Source organism: Rhincodon typus, chromosome 28 (assembly GCF_021869965.1).
Source record: "Rhincodon typus isolate 14 chromosome 28, sRhiTyp1.1, whole genome shotgun sequence".
NCBI classification, from domain to species: Eukaryota; Metazoa; Chordata; class Chondrichthyes; order Orectolobiformes; family Rhincodontidae; genus Rhincodon; species Rhincodon typus.
In genome coordinates this window covers 39275690-39300689 of record NC_063359.1, presented here as the reverse complement: position 1 = coordinate 39300689, position 25000 = coordinate 39275690, and the positions used below count along the sequence as shown (strand labels likewise).

Genomic DNA, 25000 nt, shown 5'->3' with positions numbered 1-25000 from the left:
CCTTAACTTTAAGAGATTCTGGGCATTTTCATCAGACAGTTGTAACTTGTATGTGTTATGTTACGTTGTTAAAATTGATACAAATAATCTGTAATTGATCTCAGGACTTGCACAACTAAATGTTTTTTAAAAAGCAGAATAATGAAAAAAACTCTACTTTTTTATTGGTGGGTTTTGAATCTATTTGAATTTTTATTTCATTAAAATGATTTTTGAGCTAATTAGATGCAAGTTTGACAGCTGCAATGAACACATGACCTATACACATCATAGTGTTTAAATTCTTAATCAAAAAATTTTAAGTTTAGTTAACAGTCCACTTCTGTTTTCACAATTTGCCTTTCAAGTTTAATCCATCTTTGGAGAATTAAGAGCTGCTTTGTTCTAACAGGTTTCCTCAGTTGTTCCTCCTTTAAAAAAAATAGGACAACATAATTCAGTACGTACAACAAATTGTCTTATGAAAAACAGTCCAAAATTTGTAAGGAGTAAGGGAAAGGATTTTTTAAAAAGAGAAGCAAGCCATTTTGACACCAATCAAGCAGTAATATTACCCCTCTTAAGACTAAGAAACCACATGGCTCTAGTATTAGAACAAAGTTTAATACAGTGTCTACCTTTGAAGGGCTAAGGAAATTTTAACAGTCATGTGGTTGGAAGAGAAACTGGTCGGGGTGGGTGGGATGGGTTTGAGAACTCCCTTTCCAGGACACTTAAGTTGATCAGACAAAAAGAGGGTAGGAGAAATGAAACTCCCAAACAGAAACGCATAATGCATCCCAACAGTAAAGGAAGAGAGAGTCTGGATTTAGCTCACCTTCTCTTGTACGGCAACAATATTTCAGTTAGCTCCTTCCCCTTTTAATTACACTCAATAAAAACTAACCTTTCCAAAGTCTCCAACTTCAGCTTCAGATTATAATTTTCTTCTTGCAAATGCTGGCACTTCTCTCTTGTCTTGCTACTCTGCTCCTCAATCTGCGCAGGCCAAGATGGTCAAAATGGTCAAAAGAGCAAGATTCAACAAGGAATTGTCTCTCAATTTGACAACTATTTCACAATGGCAAGCACAGATGTTGATTTAATATCAAAGCATTCCCCAACTAAATTAAAGAAACTGAACTGAATATATAGAATCCAATCTTATCTTTACTTCCCACTTTGGTATTTATAGAAAAGCAGGTACAAAGTGAGGAGCTTGGGAGTTTTGCACAAACAGCACAGATGTGATTCTTCTGTTAAACAGTGCACTGCAAGACTTCATACCTAACTCAAATTAAATTTGAATTCAAAGTACAATGCTTAAACTAGTAGAGGGCTAGTGTCAGCTGCTGATCTATGTACTTTTCAGGAATAAAATAGATGACATTCAATTACACAAGAGACCCATCACATTGTTACAAAGCTTTCCAACACAGCAAGGCCAGAGACTGAGGTTTGCATTGAGTTGTAACTATATAAAAAGCACTTATTAGTTTTGCATGTTACCACTAAGTTTAGTGAAGTTTAGAAAGGTGCACAATGCTTCACGTTCCACAAGTAACTTTGAAGTCCTTATGCAAACAAAGACAGAAGCAGTCATTCTGCACAAAGCAAGATCCCACAAAAGGCACAGATGAATCTCTCCATTGCTTTTAATTGCTGCTTTCATATTGTCATAAAATCTCTAAAATTCACTTAACCCCTCCAGGAGGGAGAGAGGCTTCAGTTTAACATATTTGAAAGATGGCATCTCAGACAATACGGTGAACCTTTAGCTCTATAAACAAACACAAAGCTAAATTACATGAAGAATTGGAATGTGACTTAAAACTTCGAAATCAGTGTGCTGCAACTGAGTTAGATTAACAGGAAAGTAAACTCAAAACTGACAGAAATTTAAAACTACCTCCATCTTGAGATTACATATGACAGATGACTGATCTACATTTTTTCTCTCATATATTGCGAGCTGCTGTTGGCAATCCTGAAGCTTGTGCTCAGTTAACTTCAACAACTCAGGAACGGGCTCCAAATCGGTCAGCTTTTTCTGCATCTGTCTCCGGACCTATAGCACGAACATGAAAGTGTTTGAAAACAGTATCTATCAAAAATATGTCCACCAGTATAAACTCAATATCTAAACATTTTATAATGTTGATATGAACAAAGAACATACGAAACAAGGAGCAGCAATAGGATGTTCCCTCTATTTCCCAACGGACTAGTTTTATACTTTTTCTTTAATTTAAGGGTGTGGTCATCAATGGCAAGGCTGGCATTTATTACCCATTTCTAATTGCCTTAAGAGCATGGCAGTGCAGTAGAGTGTAGTGTGCAGAGCCTTTCAAGTGACTCAAATCATCTACCTATATGGGATTAATCTCCTCACAGAAGCCATGAATGTTGCCAGAAGGAAACAAACTCAAAACACATCAGACCATTATAGATAATGTATGCCGAAGCTGCAATTCATACATCTGGAATAGAATTATAAAAGAAAGTCACCAAAAATGCTAAAAATATACACTGGGCTGTCAGCACCTGAAAGATTATTTAATTGCAACAACATTCAAAATTTGCTCCACAGAAAACATACCAAAGCTTGCAACACAAACAAAATCAGTAAAAGTTGACTTGTGAACCTTTCCATTATAAATTCCTCCATCCTCATTTACAATGGAAATTGCTAGTGTAAGACTGACAAGCAGCAACTGTACTATCTGCTCAGTGGAGGTGCTGGAGTACCATGATTCTGTATCCCACTCTCGAAACCCACTTCACCTAATAATAATGGTCTAAATTCCCCATGTGCAGTGGCATTTTGTGGAGACCTGAGGATGGGGATGAATTAATACCACCTACAAAACAAAAACACTTTATAAACTGTCAATTTTCTTCTTTCTCATTGGGTTAATGGTATTTTTGTTTTATTTGCTCACAGCATTTAGGAAACACTGGCAAGAACAGCATTTACTGCTCAATGCTAAGGTAGTGATGTGCCCCCTTTGTAAGCTGCTGAAGCCTGTGTGGTGTACCCACACAGTGCTGTTAGGCCTTTCCTCATTTCAAAGTTATACTGTGCATAACTGCTTGCCCCTTCCAAGACAATTCTCCCCAGCCACACTGCAGTACCTCAAGTGATAGATCACACCATCTAAATTTCCAGCACACTTTCTGTTTCAGACACTATCAGAGCTGTAGCATGGGGAAATACAGACATCTTGAGAAACATCCATATTAGAGGTGGCGGTGCTGGACATCTTAAAATGCACGAAGGTGTATAAATCCCCAGGACCTGATCAGGTGTACCCTAGAATTCAGTGGGGAGCTAGAAAGTGAATGCTGGGCTCCTCGCAGAGATATTTGTATTATTGATAGCCACAGGTGAGATGCTGGAAGACTGGAGGTTGGTTAGTGTATTGGCCACTATTTAAGAAAGGTGGCAAGAAAAATCCAGGGAACTATAGACCAGAAAGCCTGACATCGGTGGTTTTTTTTTTTCTTTATTCATTCATGGGATGTGGGCATCGCTGGCCAGGCAGCATTTATTGCCCAGAGCCAACCACATTACTGTGGGTCTGGAGTCACATGTAGGCCAGACCAGGTAAGGGTGGCAGTGTCCTTCCCCAAAGGGCATTAGTGAACCAGATGGGTTTTTCTGACAATCGACAAAGGATTCAAGGTCAAGGTCATCATTAGATTCTTAATTCCAGATATTTATTGAATTCAAATTCCACTATTTGCCGTGGCAGGATTTGAACCCGTGTCCCCAGAACATTATCTGTGTCTCTGGATTAACAGTCCAGCAATAATACCACTAGGCTATCACCTTCCCTGGGAAAGTTGTTGCAGACAATCGTAACGGACAGGATTTGGAAAGGCAAGATCTGATTAAGAATAGTCAATATGGCTTTGTGCATGGGAAATTGTGTCTCACTAACTTCGTGGAGTTTTATTGAAGTAGTAATGAAGAGGATTGACGAGGGCAAAGTGACGGACGTGATCTATTTGGACTTTAAATCAGGCTTTTGACAAGGTTCCTCATGGCAGACTGGTTAACAAGGTTAGACCACATGGAATATAGGGAGAACAAGCCATTTGGATACATAACTAGCTCGAAAGTAAAGACACAGAGTGGTGGTGGAGGGTTTCTTTTCAGACTGGAGGCTTGTGACCTGTGGTGTGCCACAAGGATCGGTGCGGAGTCCACTGCTTTTCGTCATTTATATAAATGATTTGGATGTGAACATATGTGGTATGGTTAATAAGTTTGCAGATGACACTAAAATTGGCAGCATGGAGGACAGCAAAGCAGGTTACCTCAGAGTACAACAGGACCTTGATCAGATGGGCCAATGGGCCGAGGAGTCACAAGTGGAGTTTAGTTTAGATAAATGTGAGGTGCTGCATTTTGGAAAGGCAAATCAGGGCAGGACTTATACACTTAATTGTAGGGTCCTGGGGAGTATTGCCAAAGAGACCCTAGGCACAGGTTCCTGGAAAGTAGAATCGCAGATACAGGATAGTGAAGGCAGTGTTTGGTACGCTTGTCTTCATTGATCAGTGCATTGAGTATAGGAGTTGGGAGGTTGCGGGTGTACATGACATTGGTTAAGCCACTATTGGAATACTGTATTCAGTTCTGGTCTCCCTGCTTTAGGAAGGATGTTAGGAAGGATTCACAAAAGATCTACAAGGATGGTGCCAGGGTTGGAGGGTTTGAGAACAGGGAGAGGCTGAATTGGCTGGGGCTACTTTCCATGGAGTGTCAGAGATTAAGGGGTGACCTTATAGAGGTTTATAAAATCATGAGGGGCATGGATAGGGAGAATAGACCAGATCTTTTCCCTGGAGAGGGGGAGTCCAAAACTAGACAGCATAGGTTTAAGGTGAGAAGGGAATGATTTAAAAAGGGACCCAAGGGGCAACTTTTTCACACATAAGGTGGGGTGTACATGGAATGAGCTGGTACAATGACAACATTTAAAAGGCATCCGAGTGGGTATATGAATAGGAAGGGTTTAAGAGGGATATAGGCCAACTGCTGGCACATGGGACTAGATCTATTTAGTATATCTGGTCAGCATAGACGAGTTGGACCGAAGAGTCTGTTACTGTGCTGTAAAGCTCTATAACTATTTGCAGCATTCACTGTTTTCGTTTGTGTTTCCATCCGAAGGACATTAAAATTTTAAAATTCTGACGCATGATGAAAAAAAAAACTCATGCATAAGGAAACTAATTGGTTCCAGACTGCAGTATTTACCTGATCAATTTCCTTGTTCACATCATCTTTCAGTAGCTTGTTCTCCTTCTCTGCCCTCTCCAGTTTTGCATTGTACTCATCCGCCTCCATTCGTGTCTTCATCAACTGGATGCATGCCAAGAATTTTTGTTTTATTAAAATGGCATTTTAAATTATCAAAATATTTTCCAAAAGTTTTCCATAAATAGGACTTCATGACAATTCTCTTCTCTACCTCCCACATAATGAAACCACAGTTTGAGCCAATGTCAAAATCCTCCTTCCTCTTTGATTAAGCATGCGGTTTTATTCCTGCTTTTAATCAAATACCTTTTAACTTCCACCACCACTCATTCCTCTCAAGAATTTTCCTGCCCAGCCTCACAACCACATCTGCCACAAAGAAAAATATCTCCTCAATCACTGTGCTTCAAAATCAAAAGAGAACATGACCAACGTGACTGCCAGTGGTAGGATCAGAGACCAAGTTTAGATAGAGAATATCTGTACTTGGATGTTTATGTTATACACATACTGAAGTGCAGGTTATGAAGTCATTACCTGAGATTTGTAGCTATCCACCAGCCCTTCATAACGTTTGATAGAGGTTTTCAACTGCTGCATCTCAGATTGAGCAAGTGTCAGCTTCTCCTCCACAGCTGACATATTTGCCTAATTACATTTGGAAGAGAGAAAGCATTCAGTCGGCGGTCTTGCAGATTGAATAGATACCATGTTAGAAATATCGAACTTGTTAACCACTCTATGAAACAAAACTTCGTGGGTATATTGGGGCTAACCATTCTACCGCATGGTTAGAGTATCTTGTGTCCAAATGTCCAATACTTTTGGACTCTGAAATTTTTAAAGAGTTGATGATCAGAAAGAGTTGGGTGCGCTTGTACAAAACACAGGGAGCCAGCTTGCGGATGCAGCAAGCAATTAGGAAGGCAAATGGTATCAAAAGAGAATGGAGTACAGGAATAAAGAAGTAGTGTTAAAATTGCACACAGAGTGTTGGTCAGATATGTAGTGTGCGCTGTCTGATTACCACATTTACAAAAGGATGTACTTACATTGGAGGTGATATAGCAAAGGTTCATTCTGATGAGGGGTTGTCCTTTGGCAAGAGGCTGAATGCATTCTCGCGAGAGGAGTGAGCTCATTTAAACATTATCAAATCCCTTCAGATTTGATAGAGTAGATACAGAGATTCCATTGGTCAGGGAATCTAAAACATGGGACAAACTCTTAGGCTAAAGGGATCAATCATTTAATAAGGAGAAATTCCTTCATTCAAAAGATTTTGAACCTGTGCAAATGTCTGTCCTAGAGCATTGTAGATACTCCATCATCGAACGTATTTAAAGCTGGGTAGAGATTTGGTCTCTCATGCAATCAAGAGATATGGGGAATGGGCAGGACCGTGAACTTGAAGCCTAAGATCAGTCAAGGTTACACTGAATGGCACAGCAGATATGACAGGCTATATGGTTTACTCCTACTCTTAATTTGTATATCCTTGTGATCTAATTGTTTGCTAACTGTGAGCTACTCCAATCTTTCAGTAGGTAAACTAAAAACATTTTACTGAAACAAAGTCAACTATGAATCATTAGCTGCTTTACTTTACAACCCACAAGAAAATGTACAGATGACAAAAATCAAACCACACCTTAATTAACTTCTACCCTCTTATCAGAAAAAGAACGAACTATTGGTCCCTTTATTGGGCTTTTTAACATTGTGGAAAAACTGTCATTCCAGCCTAACTTAATCATACAACTTAGTTAAAGAATTAAACCTAGTACTGGGATGGCTGTGAATGCCAACACAAACACAGACATCAGTAAAGTGACCATTGTTAGATTGAGGTCATGTGACCAATTAGAAAATAAGTCGCCCAGATTGCATGATTGGAAAATTAATAATTTCAGCAAAGTTACTGGTTTTGCTACAATATTCTCCTCAGTATATGGTGTACAGAATTTTGAGCAAATTTTGAACCTTCATTGTCTCATTCTCCATTTTGACACTGGTGCTCTCAGATGACATCTTCTGCAGCTTGCCCATCACTGACTCCATGTCTCCCCGAGCCTTGTCCTCCACATGATGAGTCTGATCCAACAGATCTGTAATGCGGCTGCCATCAAGAAAGTTATTTGAATGTCACATTTAAAATCTTCATCTACACACTTACTTGTAATGCACAAAATTCATTTTCTGTATTTACAACTTTTGATCACTGTATTAAAACATTGAAAATGCCATGCAGTCAGTTAGAATGGGAATTCATGGCTGTCAGGATCAGCTTGTACACCATAGTTACAGGTTGTAGCCACTATTTGGTCTTATATCCTATAACATTGTATGGTCTAATGGTTGACAATGCCAGGCAAGATCCATTAGTGAAGTACAAGAATCTCTTGTATTGCTTTTTCATGATTGAGACTAATAAAAACTGTACATAGCTTTCATTGCTTCAAATTTTACATCTACAGCTACATTTATGTTGAAATTTTAGCATTACTGCAAGATCAGTTTTGAGAGTTGAGTTTGATTCCTACTTAAGGACAAAAGAAAGAGACATTATTGCAGCAACATCTGGGTTTTACAAAACTGGCTTAATCCAGTTCGGGTTCTTGTTGTGTCTCTTAAACATTTAAAAATCTTAATTGACTGTGCTCGATATTAAAATAGCCCATTCACGCAGTCAAAGATGTTCTATTTCTGGTAGGAAACCTCCACACATTTTAAGCATGCATATGCAGGACTGATTCCTCCATCCATCTTCCCAGAATGAGAAAACTCCACTCGAGTTGGACAGTATAAATAAAGTACTGCTTAGCTAAAATTGACACAGCTAGTACTGGTTTCAGTACATAGATTAAATATTGTACTTCATAAAAATCAAGAGTGTTAAAATTAAACCGACACTGCTGGTCTTTTTCCAGCTTTCTTACTTGTTCAAGAGTGAAATCTCAACATCCAACTGACTCTTTTCTTTCATCACCTTGTTATGAGAACTTCTCCACGTCTCGACCGCTGACAATGCGTCTGCCAGCTGCGACTCCTATAGACGAGCCAACCAAACAAGGTTCAAACTGGAAATGACATTTTATAACATTGTACATTTTAAATAAAGCAACTTATAAATAATACAGCCAATATCCTAAACTGAAAAATACTGTTCAGGTTGCATGAACTTGGTAGCTGTCCTTCAAGAAAAAAATTGAAACTGTATGAATTAGTGCTAATAAAGCTAGCGAGAAGGTAAGGAATCAGTATTAAGAGTTTGTTTTTTGGGCAGAGGCGAGTGATATCAATACTGCACAAACAACGCAATCAGTGAAAAATGACCCAGATTATAAATTCATGTTAGAACTCTGGCTATTCCAGCAAGGGAAGTCATCACTGGTATCCTGGCTGCCATATTTCCTGCATTACAACAGTGACTATGTTTCAAAAGGACTTCACTGGCTAAAAAATGCTTTGGAATAGCTGGTGGTTGTGAAAGTACTATACAAATAAAAACATTTATATTTTCTTTCTGACCATGTCTATTAGTGTATCAGTATCTTTAATATCCATATTTAAACATTGGGAATACCCTCAATTACTTATGCCAGAAAGGGTTACTGGGCATTGTCATCTGCCCTTCATTACCCACTTTAACTGACTGATAGAATTCAACTGATCTCACTTGCTGTATAATCAGCTTTAAGAATGCTGTTATTGTTCCCAGGATGCAATGCTCCTCACTGACTGTATTTGGTCACCTTGTCAATTAACTGGGCATTGAGTAGCTCAACTGCATCTTCACTGCGTTCTGCTCGTTGCTTTTGAGCCCTGGTTGCTTTCTTCAAGGCCTCTTTGTCCCTGTCCCTTTTCTTTTGGAATTGCCTTAGTTGGTCTGTCAGGTAGTCCAACTCCCCCTTCTGTTGTGAGATGGTACGTTCAAAATTCTGAAGAACAAAATTGGAACAAATTAATTGTTTCAACTTAAGGTGACTTGAAAGTTTGCTTAAAGAAAAAAAGATTAAAGCCAAAGACAGATCATATAACAAGGCATAGAAGACAGACCTGTGTTTATATACTGTATTTATATCTTTCAAACATATAAAGTGCATTTCAGGCAAATTACATTAGCTTTCACATTATATAAATTATATGGGTAAACATAACAGCCATTTTGCAAGAAAGACAGACCCTACAAATGAGACGAATGATGAAACAACATGGTTTTAGTGGTGTGGCTTGAGGAAAGAATATGGGGTCGAACACTGGGTGAATTTGCTGCTCTTCAAACAGCAAAATGCAATCTTGAATACCCACTAGATAAGGACAGACAAGATGAGGGAACAACTTGTGATCCCAACAAAAGGCTGGTACATCTGACGACGCAGTACAATATTCCTCAGTACTGTATTGGAGCATCAATTGAGATTGTGCACTCAAATTCCAACATGGTGCTGAAACCCACAGAAGAAGTATACACAGAGATTTGTGACTGAACAATGTTATATGCTCGCTTCTTTTTACACTTAAACTTTTGATTTGGTGAGTGCAACAGTCAAATAAATTAAAAACTTACATGTTTAGAAGTCATAAAAATCTACCACTTGAACAGTTTCTATTGGCCGCAAAACTGTCTTATCAAGAGCAACACTACAGAGATACATTTTTATTTTGTAAGTATATCTGCAATTAATTACTTATTAAGCCAAAGTTACGTCCAGCTTAATAACCATGCACTATATAAAAGTTAACAAAAAATGATGGAGGTTGTTTGCTTGCAGGCCAAAAGAACAAGTCTGCACATGCCACTGTACTCATACAAACAAACATCCATATATTATACACAAACAAAAGACACACCAACAACTGTAAAAGAAATTACATGTCCACTATTGCCAAGTGACTGATTCCACAAATAAACTAAAGATAATGGAATGAACCCAACCAGAACCAGCAAATCAAAACACAAAAGTGTTTTGGCAGAGCTTTTTTTTTTTTAAAATTTGTTTTTCTTCCAATCAGCCATAATTCCATAGCCCAACTGCAACAATTTGAAGATGATCTCCAATGTAGATTATGTGCTTAAGGCATAAGCTCCTAAATCAGCGGGGAAAATTCCTAGAAACTGAGGCAAACTAACATATCTTAAGAAAACAAGAGAAGCATAAAATTCCAAATATACCCTCAGGATACAACTTTTAAATTTCAGTTTGCCACAGTTAAGTACAAACATTACCCTGATCTGAACAAGCATCCGATTGTTATCTGCCTCTTTGCTGCGAAGCTGTCCTTGTAGGTGGGCTCGTGTAGTTTCAAGTGATTTGGAGAACTCTGCTGCTGCACGAGCATTATCCTACAGGAGGAAACAAGCTGGTTCAGTAACAAAAGTACTAAGTAACTAAAGCAAACCAAACTTTGGTACACAAGCTTAGTTTCAAGCATTACTTACCAATGGGACCTTTAATTTTCAATATTTAGAGAGACAGGGATTGTGGCTTGTATAAAAATAAGGATACAGATCTCAAATTTGGTCCTGTAGATTGGTTGGAGTATGAAACAATTTGAAATAACACTAAAGCACTAAGAAGGATAGACTGTCCATAGCCAAATGCACCTTCCAATTAGCCTTGAGCAGAAAGACGCTATCAGCTCAGCATGTGAGTGTTTTACTTATATTCAGGTGTGTTAACATGACAACAACAGAGGCAGATGCACTTTTAGGTTGCCGTACAAGACATTTTGCTTTGATATAGAATCCCCATGCAGCTGTGTCAGCTTATTAACAAAGGTTTATCATTAGAAATTTTGTTATAAAATTTGAATTAGATGGATAACATTCTACATTTTTGACTACAGAAAAGGATAAAACTAACTTGGTGCACAATTATCCAGACTACTGCTCTTAATGGATTTAAACTGTTTTGTGCATAAGCTGGAGAAGATAAGAAAATTTATTTACTGTTCTTTTTCCACCGATCTTAAGTTCATTCCCCATAGGTACAGGCTCAAATAACTTCATTTTTCCTAACATCTTGGGGATTACCATGGACCAGTAACTGAATTGGACTCATCTTATAAATATAGTGGCTACAAGATCAAGTCAGAGGCTCGAAATGCTCTTTGGAGGGATGGTGCAGACTTGATGGGCTGAATGGCCTCTTTCTGCACTGTAGGAATTCTATGAATCCTGCAGCAAGTAACCTATCTCCCGACTCCCCAGAGGTCTTTCCACATCTACACGGCACAAGTCGGGAACATGATGGGATACTCTCCACTTGCCTGAATGCATGTGGCTCCAAGAACATTCAAGAAGCTTGACACCATCCAGGACAAAGCAGTCTGTTTGATGACACTGCATCAACAAACATTCACTCCTTCCATGGCAGATCTGATTCAAATTTGACTGCGAAAATCACAAAGGTAAGTGGACATTTTTTGATACAATTGCTGTTAGACAGATCTGTGTCAATGGTAATTGGACATTCTGGTTCACTTCATTTTCATTAGGCTAATTTACACCAACCCTTCACTGCCCACTCACCTTTTCTGTTCGATACTGAATGCGGAGTTGGTCAATCTGATTTTCAACTTCCTGCAGCTTCATGGACAAGCGCTAAAAGATAATATTAAATATGATTTAAGATTTCAAAATAGCCATGTCTCCCAATGTTATGTGATACTAACCAAGGGATTACCATTTTCCCCTCAAGGTTCTTGTTTCACACATTTAAAGCAATTGTATTTAAATATTACATATACCTCCATATGCATATAAATATTAATCTTATTTTTGACCATTGCCTCAGTGTCCTCTTTCTTGGTACAGCATCCATTTTGTGCAGTTATGCTCGTGAAAAACCTTGGGATATTTTGCTATTTGAGGTATTGGGTAAATGTAAGTTGTGGCATTATACTTCTAGTGTCTAATAGTCGGTTTTATTATCCTTATTCTGCAGGAATTCTCTACAGGAATCCTCTTCCTCGCCCAATTAAGCACTGCTCATATGCATGCCTTGACAGACTCCTTAAATATGGAAGACAAGGCATCTGAAACTAATTCTTGCACATCACGTCCAAATGCCCAAGGATTATCCAATGGTGCAGCTAATAAAATATGCATTTTATTTCACCCCATACAACCATTATTTAAAGTGTACAGGTGGCCTCTGATTCACAAACTTCCAACTTATGAATCCTTTTATGAATGAGATCCCATTAGGCTATATTAATATTAAAGATCCACATTTGTACGTTTGTTCGTGCTTATGAATGGCAGTTTTACATTGTTTTGTATTGTGTTCCAACTGGAGTACAAACCAACTTATGAACATAGTAAAGAACGGAAACTATCCATAAGCCAGGGACTGCCTGCAACCCAAAACATCATACCTCTGAGAAATAGATCGGTCCCACTTGACACATTCCATCACCAAATTGCAAACAGCTTCACTTACCGCATTTTCTGCTTCTGACTGGGCCAGTTTTTCAAGAAGGGCTTCCTTTTGCTCAAACAGTCTCAAGGCATCAGTCTATTAAAAAGAAAAAAGGGACCGAAAAAAATGGACCTTCATCTAACCACACAAATGCCTTAAAATGGCCCAATGCCATTATTGTTTGAGATTATTATCCTGCAACCACCATATTTACAATGTATAAGGAAAACAACCACTTGCAGTCATTTAAAAACTAAATCCTGTCAGGTTCGGAAAGCTCATTAAAATAAATAATGACTTCTATAACACTTTTCATGATTCAAGAATGTCCCAAAGCACTTTACACCCAATGCAGCACTGTAGTAATGTAGGAAACATGGCAGCTAATATTTGCAGAGAAAACTACGAGACAGCAATGGGATAATGTCCAGATAACAGATTTCAGATTTTATATATAACACCCAGATTTAAACGATCACTCTTCACAGAAAGCGTTGTATTGCCCACATTTTCGGTTTTTCTTTCCAAGTTCCAGCATCCATATTATTCTGCTTTTAAATAAAAAAGTTTTGTGATATTAACTGAGGGATAAATCTTGGTCAACATACTGGGGAGAATATATCTACTCGTCAAAATAGTGTTACAGAAACTTATGTTTACCCGAGATGACAGATGGGGTTATGATTTAACTTCTCATCTGAAAAGCAACATCTGACTGTGCTACATACACTCCATGCCGAACTAGAGAATCAGCCCAGATTGTTCAAGTATTTGGAGTGCGACTTCAGTACCGAAAGCCTTCAAATTCAGAGCAAGAACATGCCTGAGCCATGGCTGACAAAGAAATAAATGTCAGCTTAGATACACTGGTAGTATTAGAAACAAGAATATACCTTCAAAAAGGTGAAAACTGAAGAGAAAGCTTTTTATTAAAATTAAGTGCAACAACAGAATTAAAAATCATCTGGGGCCCATTAAAACCTCACCTCCTGTGAGTGCTGCTCCTTCAGTAACTGTCGAACCACTCGATTTGTTGCATCAAAAGTTTCCAGCTTCTGCAGTAGCAACTCCTTCTGCCTTTGTAACAGGTTACTTTCTGACATTGGTATTGGCTTCTCCTTAAAACATAAAGGAAATGAAATTTACAGGTACTACAGCTTAGCATGAAATATGGAAGACCCACTGAAAAAACGTGTTCCCTTGTTCCTCAAGAAATACATAGTCGTCCTCTTATGGCATACCTACATTCAAACAGCAAGTATACTTTAACACACCGACTGTAGAGTGTTTTGAGACATCGAGTGATCCTGAAAGGCACTATTTGAAAGTATTTTTTATACCTTTCAGGTTCTTCCTTTCCTTTCCCATCTGTCAGCAACTACTTTCATTGAAAATTTCTAATGTTGACAGAGAAAATCAAAATTGCTTCCAATGGTTTCTTGGCAAAATTTAACAACAGACTAGTACTCAAAAGTCCATATTAAGTGTTCAAATTTGCAGGGGAAAATAATTATCCTGCACAGGTAGTCACAATATCTACAATAATATAGCAACTTGAGGACTATTAGTTCATTTAGCTTTGCCTTACAACGAAATTATGCATCATGCTTGACTAACTTAAATGTTTTTGAGACATTTTATGGAATGACAGAGAAAATGGATTAGGATGGTGCAGTTGACGTTTGTGTGAAGTTCCAGAAAGTGTTTGTCAGAGTACCACAAATTGGGATAGTCGGTGGATTGGGCAGTGATGGCATGGATGTTGCATTAGCTTGAATAGAAATGGGGAAGTGTGCTCAAGGACTTTTTTTCCTTGACTGGAAGGAGCTTTGCAGTGAAGTTCCCCAAGATTCAGTTAGAACACTGCTGAAGTTGGTATACATCAATGTCTTGCTTTGGTAGGTAATAGGGCAACTATTTTATTCTGAGGACAAAGTGAAACTTGACAGTGTAGTCGAGAGTGAGGAAGATAATGGTAAGACTTGGGAGCAAGTGAACGTGTTGGTGGGTACATGGTAAATGCAATTAAACAAACTGAGGTGATGCATTTTGGCGAGCAGACTGTGTAAACATGATACATGCTAAGTGATACAATTTTAAAGGAGTGCAAGAGGAGAGATAGTGGTTGGTGTTTGTGCACGTCTTCAAAAAGGTGACAGGTCTGGTTAACAAAACAGTTTCTAATATACAGAATCCATGCAGTGTGGAAAGAGGCTTTTTTTTCTATTCATTTTTGTGGGATGTGGGTATCGCTGTATGGCCAGCATTTCTTGCCCATCCCTAGTTGTCATTGAGAAGGTGGTGGTGAGCTGCCTTCTTGAACCGCTGCAGTCCTCCTGCTGTGGGTTGACCCACAATGCTATTGGGGAGGGAATTCCAGGATTTTGACCCAGCGACAGTGAAGGAACTGCGATATATTTCCAAGTCAGGATGGTGAGTGACTTGGAAGGGAACTTGGAGGGGATGGTGTTCCCATATATCTGCTGCCCTTGTCCTTCTAGATGGAAGTGGTCGTGGGTTTGGAAGGTGCTGTTTGAGGATCTTTGGTGAGTTTCTGCAGTGCATCTTGTAGATAGTACACACTGCTGCTACTGAGCATCAGTGGTGGAGGGAGTGGATGCTTGTGGATACGGTGCCAATCAAGCGGGCTGCTTTGTCCTGGATGGTGTCAAGCTTCTTGAATGTTGTTGGGGCTGCACTCATCCAGGCAAGTGGGGAGTATTCCATCATACTCCTGACTTGTGCCCGTAGATGGTGGACAGGCTTTGAGGAGTCAGGAGGTGAGTTACTCACCGCAGTATTTCCAGCTTCTGACCTGCTCCTGTAGTCACTGTGTTTATGTGGTGAGTCCAGTTGAGTTTCTGGTCAATGGTAACCCCCAGGATGTTGATAGTGGGGGATTCAGTGACGGTAACACCATTGAATGTCAAGGGGCAGTGATTAGATTGTCTCTTATTGGAGATGGGCATAGCCTGGCATTTGTGTGGCACAAATATCACTTGCCACTTATCAGCCCAAGCCTGGATATTGTCCAGATCTTGTTGCATGTGAACATGGACTGCTTCAGTATTTGAGGAGTCACAAATGGTGCTGAACATTGTGCAATCATTGGGGGACATCCCCACTTTTGACCTTATGATGGAGGGAAGGTCATTGATGAAGCAGCTGAAGATGGTTGGGCCTAGGACACTACCCTGAGGAACTCCTGCAGAGATGCCCTGGAGCTGAGATGATTGACCTCCCACAACCATCTTCCTATTTAGCTCATCAAGTCTACACCAACCCTCCCAAGAGCATCCCACCCAGCCCCAGCTCCCACCCTGTTCCCGTAACCCCAGATTCCCCACAGCCTGCGCAGTCCTGGACACTATGGGCAATTTAGCATGGCCAATCCACCTTACCTGCACATCTTCGGCCCGTGGGAGGAATCCCACACAAAGAATGTGCAAACTCCACACAGATAGTCGCCCAAGGCTGAAATCAAACTTAGGTCCCTAATGCTGTGAGGCAGCAGTGCTAACTACTGAGCCACCTAGTTGACCAAGACACTTTTTGCTTCTACATCAAGATAGATATACTGGAAGGATTGACGGCTTGATAATCAATCCATTTGGTCACATTACAAACATATTCTGTGGCCACCATGTCCTGATGTGGGACTTGGACCTGGAGCTTCTGGCTCAGAGGCAGGAATACTGCACACTCCCCACAGGACCTCCCAAGTTTAAAAACAGAAAACATAGAAAATTTAAGGGAGTTGATCAACAGGTGATTAAGTTGTCAGTCCATCAATAACAAATTGCGGTGGGCTCGCGGCACAGTGGTGCATCTATCCGAGGACCAGGAGGCCTGGGTTCAAGTCCCAACTACTATAGAGGTGTGTAATAACACCTATGAACAGACTGATTAGGACAAAAAATATGAGAGATTGCTGCCAAACCAATAGCCTTTCAGTCCATCAATTTCATTTCAGGTACTCAGCATTTGCAATTCACCACTAGTAACATGGGGCAAACCAGATTAGCAGGAATTAACTATTTTAAAAAAAAAAACTGCAAAGCAGAAGAAAGAAAGGTAAAAGAAAAAATTGCTACTCACCATGCGTAATTTACTGATGGCACTGCGCAGGGCTGCAACCTGTTTGGCCGCAGCTGCCCCATCCATTTCAGCCTCCACCAGCATTTTCAACAGGGTGTCCTTATCTTTTCGCCAGTGTTTCTTCTCCAAGCTGTGAGCAACAAGGATTTTGAATATGCTTGTTTTGTGCGAGAAGACATTTTGAGTAGTAACAAATTAAGGAAGACAGAATAGTGGATATTATGCACAAATTAAACAAAGAATTTCCATTTTCTGAAAAATGCACAGTGTAGTAGCTGAGGGAGTGGCTATTAACTGAAAAGACGATGTGGGACAACAAGATTACAGCCAGTATTACAGAAACAGAGGTTTATGCAGGAACATTTGTTGGGGAAAGAAATGAAAGCTAGTTTGAAGTCACAATGGCAGATGGAAGAGTTGCAACAATAAAAGGAAGGACTTAGGAATAAGTGAGATTTAAACAATCAACATCATGGGCTTTATTTTCAGAGTTGAACTTGGCAGGGCAAGGTGAAGGTCAGAGTGCCAGAGAAATACAATCTTATCAAAATCACGAGCTATTGTTTTAGGACGAAGGAAAAACATAGGTGGGCAGAACACAAAACAAGAATGTACAGCATCAGAAAACATAATAATGATCCAACCAGCCACCTCCAGTCTCTAGAATTATGACATTCTATGATCACAGTCATACTGCTTTATTGTTGAATTGTCAAAGGGGAGCTGAGGGCTTAGTGGTCTTATCGCTAATCCAGAGACACAGATAATATTCTGGGGACCTGGGTTCGAATTCTGCCACCAGATAGTGGAATTTGAATTCAATAAAAATCTGGAATTAAGAGTCTAATAATGACAACAAATCCATATCGATTGTTGGAAAAACCTATCTGGTTCATGTCCTTTAGGGAAGGAACTGCCATCCTTGTCTGGTCTGGCCCACTGATGACTCCAGACTGACAGCAATGTGGTTGACTCTTAGTAGGCCTCTGGGCAATCGGGGACTGGCCATAAACACTGGCCTAGCAAGCGATGCCGTCATCCCGTGAATGAAAAAAAAATTCTATTCCACTTAATCAAAAATACACATAGGTCAACATAGCTGTATTAACACTTGTTATGTACTCAATTGTTTTCTCAGTTCTATGGTCTTTATACAGGACAGGACCCTTATTGCTAACTGTGCTACCACTGCATATTACTGTGACAGCTTGAGTGAACTATCCATTAGTATTCCCAAATATCCACACTGTGGAATACTTTAATATTTCAGCGAACATCTGTAGCTTGTGTTGTGGCTGGAGTTGTTGGTTGGTTCGCCAAGCTGACCGGTTTTTGTGCAAACGTTTCATCCCCCTTCTAAGTGGCATCTCAGTGCTGTATAGCCTGCATTGAAGCGCTGTTTTTCTGTTCCGTTCTGAATTTATATGGTCCGGTCTCTTTCCTGCTCCTATGATGCTGCTTGGCCTGCTGTGTTCATCCAGCTCTACACCTTGTTATCTCTTATGGTGGGTAGTTGTGTTTCTGGTTTTGCTCTGTAGTGGTATGTAGATGGGGTCCATTTCAACATGTTTGTTTATGGTACCAGTGGTTGAAAACCAAGCTTCCAGGAATTCTCACGCTTGTCTTTGCTTGTCCGAGTACTGTTACGTTGTCCCAGTTAAACTGATGTCCTTTTATGTCTGAGTGAATAGAAATTTACTAGGATCAAGTTCACCAGGGAAGAGGAGAACAACAATCAACTCCGGTTTCTAGACATTATGGTGAAATGACGAACAACAGTGAATTCCTTACCGGTGTAGACAGAGACACTACAAACACGGATCAAATCCTGAATTGCAACAGTAACCATCCCAGCGTCCACCAACAGAGCTGTGTCATAACTGTTTAAACAAGCGATAACACATCGCAACACCCTGGAGCAAGACAAAAAACGAAGAGAAACACCTATACAAAGTCTTTGCAAGCAATGGGTATCCTAACAGTTTCATCCACCAATGTCTGTCAAATAAACAACACCAAGAAGACGCGTACGCCCTAACACACTGGCCACCCTACCCTATATTAGAAACATGTCAGAACTAACTACAAGACTCCTATGACCTCTTGAAATAATGATAGTACACAAACCAACAGCCACAATTCACCAGCTACTCTCAAAGATGAAAGACCCCATACCTACAATGAGCAGGACAAATATGACATACAAAACACCATGCAGCAACTGCAAGAAACATTACATAGGACAGATGGGCAGGAAACTTGTCAGCAGGATACATGAACACCAACTCGCAGCAAAACAGCACGACCAACTCTCCCTTGTTTCTATTCACTCTGACAAAGGACATCAGTTTAACTGGGACAATGTAACAGTACCAGGACAAGCAAAACAAAAACAAGCACGAGAATTCCTGGAAGCCTCGTTTACCACAGGCACCATAAACAAACATGTTGAAATAGACCCCATCTACATACCACTATGGAGCAAAACTGGAAACAGAACTACCCACCATAAGAGACTAGACCACATAAATTGAGAATGGAACAGAACAACAGCGCTTCAACAGAGGCTGGACACCACTGAAGATGTCACCTAGAAGGGAGATGAAACGTTTGCATGAAAACCAGTCAGCTCAGCGAACCAACCAACAACTCCACTGTGGAATACTATTTTGCTTATGTTATCCAATGGTTGTTATTCTTTCCTTGCTATTTTGTTCCTTCCAATCAGGTTTCCAGCCCTGTCACAGTGTAAAAAAGCAAAAAAGACAGCCTTTTGACTGTAACAAAGGTGAAGCATTGCTGAAGATCCCTCTCCATCCTTCTTGACCGGTCTTTAGGTTCTGACATGATTGGCAAAGCATTATCCTCCAGCTTTGCTTCATTGTTGTCTAGCTGAGTGAGGTTTCTCTCGTGGTTCCATCTTTACCTAATTGCAGCCAGATAATAACTTGCAATAGTTTCTCTTTCTGCTCACGCACTGTTCCCTATACTAGGTCCCAAGGAATCTATGCTTGACCCTAACCCACTTCTCATCTGTTATCCTTTGGTGACATAATCCAACAGCACAACACTGGTATTGACACATATACTGACAACACCAGCGCTACCTCACCACCAAGTCTAGATTCCTCCACAGCTGCCATATTATCAGACTTCTTATCCAACAAAGACACTGGGTGAGCAGAGTCACTCACTCTAAGAAGACTGAGCCATTGTCTTCAGTCACTGCTCTGCTCCCTAGCTACGTATGACTCTATCCCTCTCACTGGCAACAGTCGGAGACTAAACCAATCTGTTAAAACCATAAGATGCAGGAACAGAAGTAGACCATTCAGTACATCAAGTCTGCTCTTCCATTAAATTAGATCATGGCTGAATTGATCATCCTCAACTCCACTTGACTGCCTTTCCCAATAATCCTCAATTCCCTTAAAAGTTAGAAAATTGTCCAGCTCAGCCTTGAATACTGAACCGAGCCATGACAGCCTTCTGATGTAAAGAAGTCTACAGATTCATCACGTTCGGAGGGAAAAAAATCCTCATTGGACTTAAATGAGCAACTCTTTACTGTGATTATGCCCGCCTGTCCTAGACACTCCCAGAAGGAAAAACAATTTCGTCAAATCTATCCTGTTAAGCCCTTAAGAATCTTGCATGTTTCAATAAGGTCACCCCTCACTCTTCTACACTCCAATGAGTACAGGCCCAACCCACGCAATCTCTCAAGACAATCCCTCCATACCTGGGATCAATCTAGTGAGTCTTGTCTTGATTGCTTCCAAAGTCAATACATCTTTCCTCAGATAAGGGGATCAAGTTTGTTTACAAAATTTTGATCTTTTAAACAAAATATTAAATCAGGTTAAACATCTCCTGGTTATGCGCTGTAACAAAAACAAATCAGTGGGCAACAGAAACTTGCAGAACTGGTTTGGAAACTTATCAAAATAAAAGAAAAATATTACCTAGGGTGATGATGCAGCCAAGCCCGCGTGGTGTCCACCAGTCCAAAAGGCCTCAACTGTGTCATTGGACACATGCTTTCTCTCAATGGACATCCAAGCATGGATTCAACCCCCGCAGAAACGCGCAGTGGGGAACTACGACTCTGAAGCAGATTTTTAAGTACTTATTTTTCTTTCAATCAACATGCTCAGACATGTTATGATCCACCTTTGTGGCAAGTGTGACTTGAACGCAGATCTTTTGGCCTGGATGAGGCAATACCACCACAACGACACAAGACCTACTCCTCCGCTTCACAATGTTCTAAGCATGGCCTAACTAATGTCTTGAATAGTTTCAGCGCAGCTTCCCTATTTTTAATTCTCCATTCCCTTTAAAGGCAAGTCCAGCATTCCTTATTGTCTACTGAACTTGCATGCTAGCATTTTGTGATTCCTGCATGTGAACAGCCAAGTTTCTCTATACTGCAGCTTTCTGCAGTCTTTCACCATTTCAATAATATTCAGCTCCCCCATTATACCTACCAAAGTACATAACCTCATATTTCCAACAAATGCTAACAATGTTGGTGTCATATTTAACCCCAAAGTTACCCTCTGACACATGTGTAACATTACTCAAAATGCCTACTCCCACCTACATAACATCACCTGGTTTCGCCTTTCTCTGCTGCTAAAACCCTCATTCATGCTTTTATCATCTCTAGATTAGGCTATTACAATGCATTCCTGGCTGGTGCCTGACATTCTATGCTGCATAATCTTGAGACGATTCAAAATTCTGCTGCTCACGTATTAACCTCAGCATAACCTATGGAACAGAGGCTGCCCAATCTTGCTGATTTACACTCGTTCCAGGTTAAGCAGTGTCTTCAATTTGCATCCTTATTTCCAAATCCTTCTACATCCTCTCTATCTCCAATCTCCTCTAATCACACCCACTGAAGAAATCGGTGCTCATCTAGTCTGCTCTCTTGAGCTTCTCCAAATTTAATCACTCTACTGTTAGCAAACAGGTCTTTGACTGGCAGGTCTTTAGTTGTTGAGGCGGTAGAATTCCCTCCCTATACACTTGTCCCTCTTTCCCTCACTTTCTCCCTTTAAGATATGCCTTAAAACCACTTTTTGACCAAGCATTTGATTACTTGATCGGTTATCTCCTTATCCGACTCAGTGTCATACTTTGTTTATAATGGCTCTGTGAAGTACCTTGGGATTTTCTACTACATTAAACGTCTAATTGGTGTTATTTGTTGACGTTAGACGATATTTGTCATTCATCAGTCAGTCCACCCAGTACGTCAGTACCTGACAAGCCTGTTTTCTGCTGCTTGCAGAACCTCACATTTGTGATCATTTACAAACTTAGGGTTTCATTTCCTAAACTGCTCTCAAGTTATTTGACACATTGCAAATAGCAGCAGTTGCAGTACTGACACTTAATACACCATGTGTCATCTACCTCCATTCTGAATCAGCCCCGTACACAACCAGTGTGTGTTTTCTTGGCTTCTACCAATTTCCAATTAATTTCACGAGCATTCTACCAATGTCTTAGCTGCCAATCTTAGTGAACAAACTATTGTTGTACTGTCTGAAAAGCTTTGCTGAAATCTAATTAACACCACAGGTGGAAGCAGGCATTTTGAGTGAAATTAGAAAGAACACCATCAATCTAAAGCAAGCAGGATTTGTGTCCCAAAGGTTAAGCTGATGTTCTCTCTCATGGTTCCATTATTCTTCAAGCTCATTATTTGTTCTTTGTAATGGAAAAGAAAATCGGGGTTGTTTTTGCCTATCCACAATGTCTTCCTTTTGGATGCCTCAGTTCTTTATCAATTTCACAAACAGCTGAATTCATTAGGACAACTAATCAGTTCTCAGCCAGGTTGGCTAAGTTGTCCAACTACATGTAAATCCTGCAAGGCAACACCTGTGGCTTCAAGTGTTGAGGAAGGCTGCACAAAAGGAGTGTGCTAGGAAAAGTCAGAGAGAAAATCAATTATAAATTCTATACCAGGAAACAGCTGGATCCTCTTTCATCATCTCAAGGTCTCTTTGAAGTAGTTCATTCTTGTGCTCTGTAAGAACTAGCTCCTTGGTGACTTCAGCTAATTCCTCCTCTTTCTCTTCAATCAATCGCTTGGACACATTCAACTCCTCCTTTTGCTGTTCCAACAGGTGATTTTTCTTCCTCAGTTCAATCTACAATTTTAATTACCACAATCAAGATTCACATACAGCAATGATGAGGAAATGACAAGGATCATTTGAGGGCTTCAGGAGAATAAATAACAAAAAAGACATACAGATAACTTTCGCAGTTAATGAGAAGCGAAGTTTTTTAATAAATCACATTTGCCTTCATTCCCACTCCAAGCCTTATAAAGCATCTGAGAAACACTGAACAGTCAAGTGATGGCTTTAAAATAAAAAAACTGAATCGACCTCAGTCAAGAAGTGCAACTGAAAATACATCTGTTTAATTTTGTCAAAGAACAGACAACAGGACTCAACTCCTATAAAATAACTCTTATCTCAGAACATTATGGCTTCAATTCCCACTCTTGAAACATAACCTGTGCGGGTCCCTAATGGTTCGATCTGCCAGCCATCAGATAAGGCATCAAACTTAAATAAAACAAAGATCTGCAGATGCTGAAGATCTGAAACACACAAAAAAAAAAGAACTTGGAGAAATTCAGCAGGTCTGGTAGCTGTGGATATAGAAACAGTTACTGTTTTCAGTCCAGTGACCTCCTAGAAGGTTTCTTTAGTAATTTATGTTTTTGTGAAGGCAAACTTGTTGGCATGTTTCAATTTATATTAAAGAGCAAGCTGATTAACTGTTGTCCTGGACATCACTCCTCAAGATGACAATAATAAAATTAAATTAATGACTGATAATTTATTACAACATCCTGCAAACACTAGTTAAGATATAAAACTATCTGTAATTCAATATGCCTCATTTTGCACAGCTTTAAGAACCTTTTGACATCTGACAAATATAATGGTATGAAGATGTGGAATAAATGGAGTTGATGACATATTAATCAATTTCTCACCATCTTTTAAAAAAGTATCTGCCCACATACTTTAATAAAGCTTACTTCATTTTTTAGTGATCCCACTTGGCTCATAAGACAATCAATTTTCTCTTCATACTCATTCATCTTCCCATGTATAGCCTCCTCATCATCTGTGGAGAGGTCACTCAAATGAAGCGTTGAGTGGAACTTCTGAGTGTCAACTGGAGTTATATCTAAACGATGAGTTGGGCCCTGGAACAAAAGTAGCATTACAGCGATATTTACTTATATGGTTATCAGCCGCTATACCTGATGTAAGAACATGTCAAAACATCATGACGATTTTCATTATTTCTGGGCCTTCACATAGTAAAACATCTCACAGCACTTCACAGAAGCATTTTAAAGGAAAATTTGACACCAAACCACTGAAGATGATATTAAGGCAGATGGTCAAAAGCTGTCAAACATGTAGGTTTCAAAGAGTACCTTAAAAGACGAAAGAGATGTATAGAAATTTAGGAAGGGAATTACAGAACTTTAGGGATGAGCACCTGAAGCAGGTTAACAAGTATGGAGCACAAAAGAAGGATACTCAAGAAGCCAGAGTTGAACAAGAATGGAACATCAAAAGAGTCATGGGGCTCGAAAAGGCTTTAAGAGATAGGGAGGAACAAGGCCATCAGAGATATGAAAATAAAGATTAGACTTTTAAATTCAAGACCTTGCTTAATCAGGAGTAAATGAGCACAAGTGTGATGGGTGAATGGAACTCGGCAGCAGAGTTATGGATGTCATCAAGTTTACAGAGAATTGGTGGGAACCTGGCTAGAGGTGGTAGTGAGGGCAACTTCAGTGTCACACATGCTGCAGATTGATACCATATTCTATGAATACCTGTGTGCCACTGTGAAGCAGGAATTACAACAAAACTGAATCCATAATGCAAAACTAAGAACAAAAGCAAAATACTGCACATGCTGGAAATTTGAAATAAAAACAGAAAATGCGGAGAAACTCAGGCCTGGCAGTATCTATGGAGAGAGAAAGAGAGTTAATGCTTGGAATTCAAAACTTGCCTTTGGAAGAGAACAACATTACGAGAAAGAGTATTTGGACTTAAACATCAACTCTGTTTTGATGTCTCCACAGATGCTGCCAGAACTGCTGAGCATTTTCCACATTTTATGTTCGAGCAAATCTTCGGCACAAACCTCCCATTTGTAG

At 39.7% G+C, this 25000-nt stretch overlaps 1 protein-coding gene across 2 annotated transcripts in view; it reads right to left on the bottom strand.

Annotated features, from left to right (window-relative positions):
• Positions 1-242: 242 nt before the first annotated feature.
• odf2a (outer dense fiber of sperm tails 2a) overlaps positions 243-25000 on the bottom strand; it is a 143885-nt gene continuing 119127 nt past the window's right edge. The window contains exons 4-18 of one of the 2 annotated variants that reach the window (XM_048613738.1): positions 24988-25000; positions 23855-24025; positions 22759-22946; positions 16777-16906; positions 13665-13796; positions 12700-12774; positions 11787-11858; positions 10482-10598; positions 9007-9192; positions 8191-8300; positions 7235-7370; positions 5789-5899; positions 5249-5353; positions 1889-2047; positions 243-978 (exon numbers count right to left, since the gene is read on the bottom strand). In XM_048613738.1, coding sequence (XP_048469695.1) covers positions 862-978; positions 1889-2047; positions 5249-5353; positions 5789-5899; positions 7235-7370; positions 8191-8300; positions 9007-9192; positions 10482-10598; positions 11787-11858; positions 12700-12774; positions 13665-13796; positions 16777-16906; positions 22759-22946; positions 23855-24025; positions 24988-25000 — 1822 coding nt within the window. In that variant the 3' untranslated portion in view covers positions 243-861. Of the gene's footprint in view, positions 979-1888; positions 2048-2348; positions 2460-5248; positions 5354-5788; positions 5900-7234; positions 7371-8190; positions 8301-9006; positions 9193-10481; positions 10599-11786; positions 11859-12699; positions 12775-13664; positions 13797-16776; positions 16907-22758; positions 22947-23854; positions 24026-24987 lie in introns of those variants that run through there. The other variant, XR_007265071.1, reaches the window with a different exon arrangement.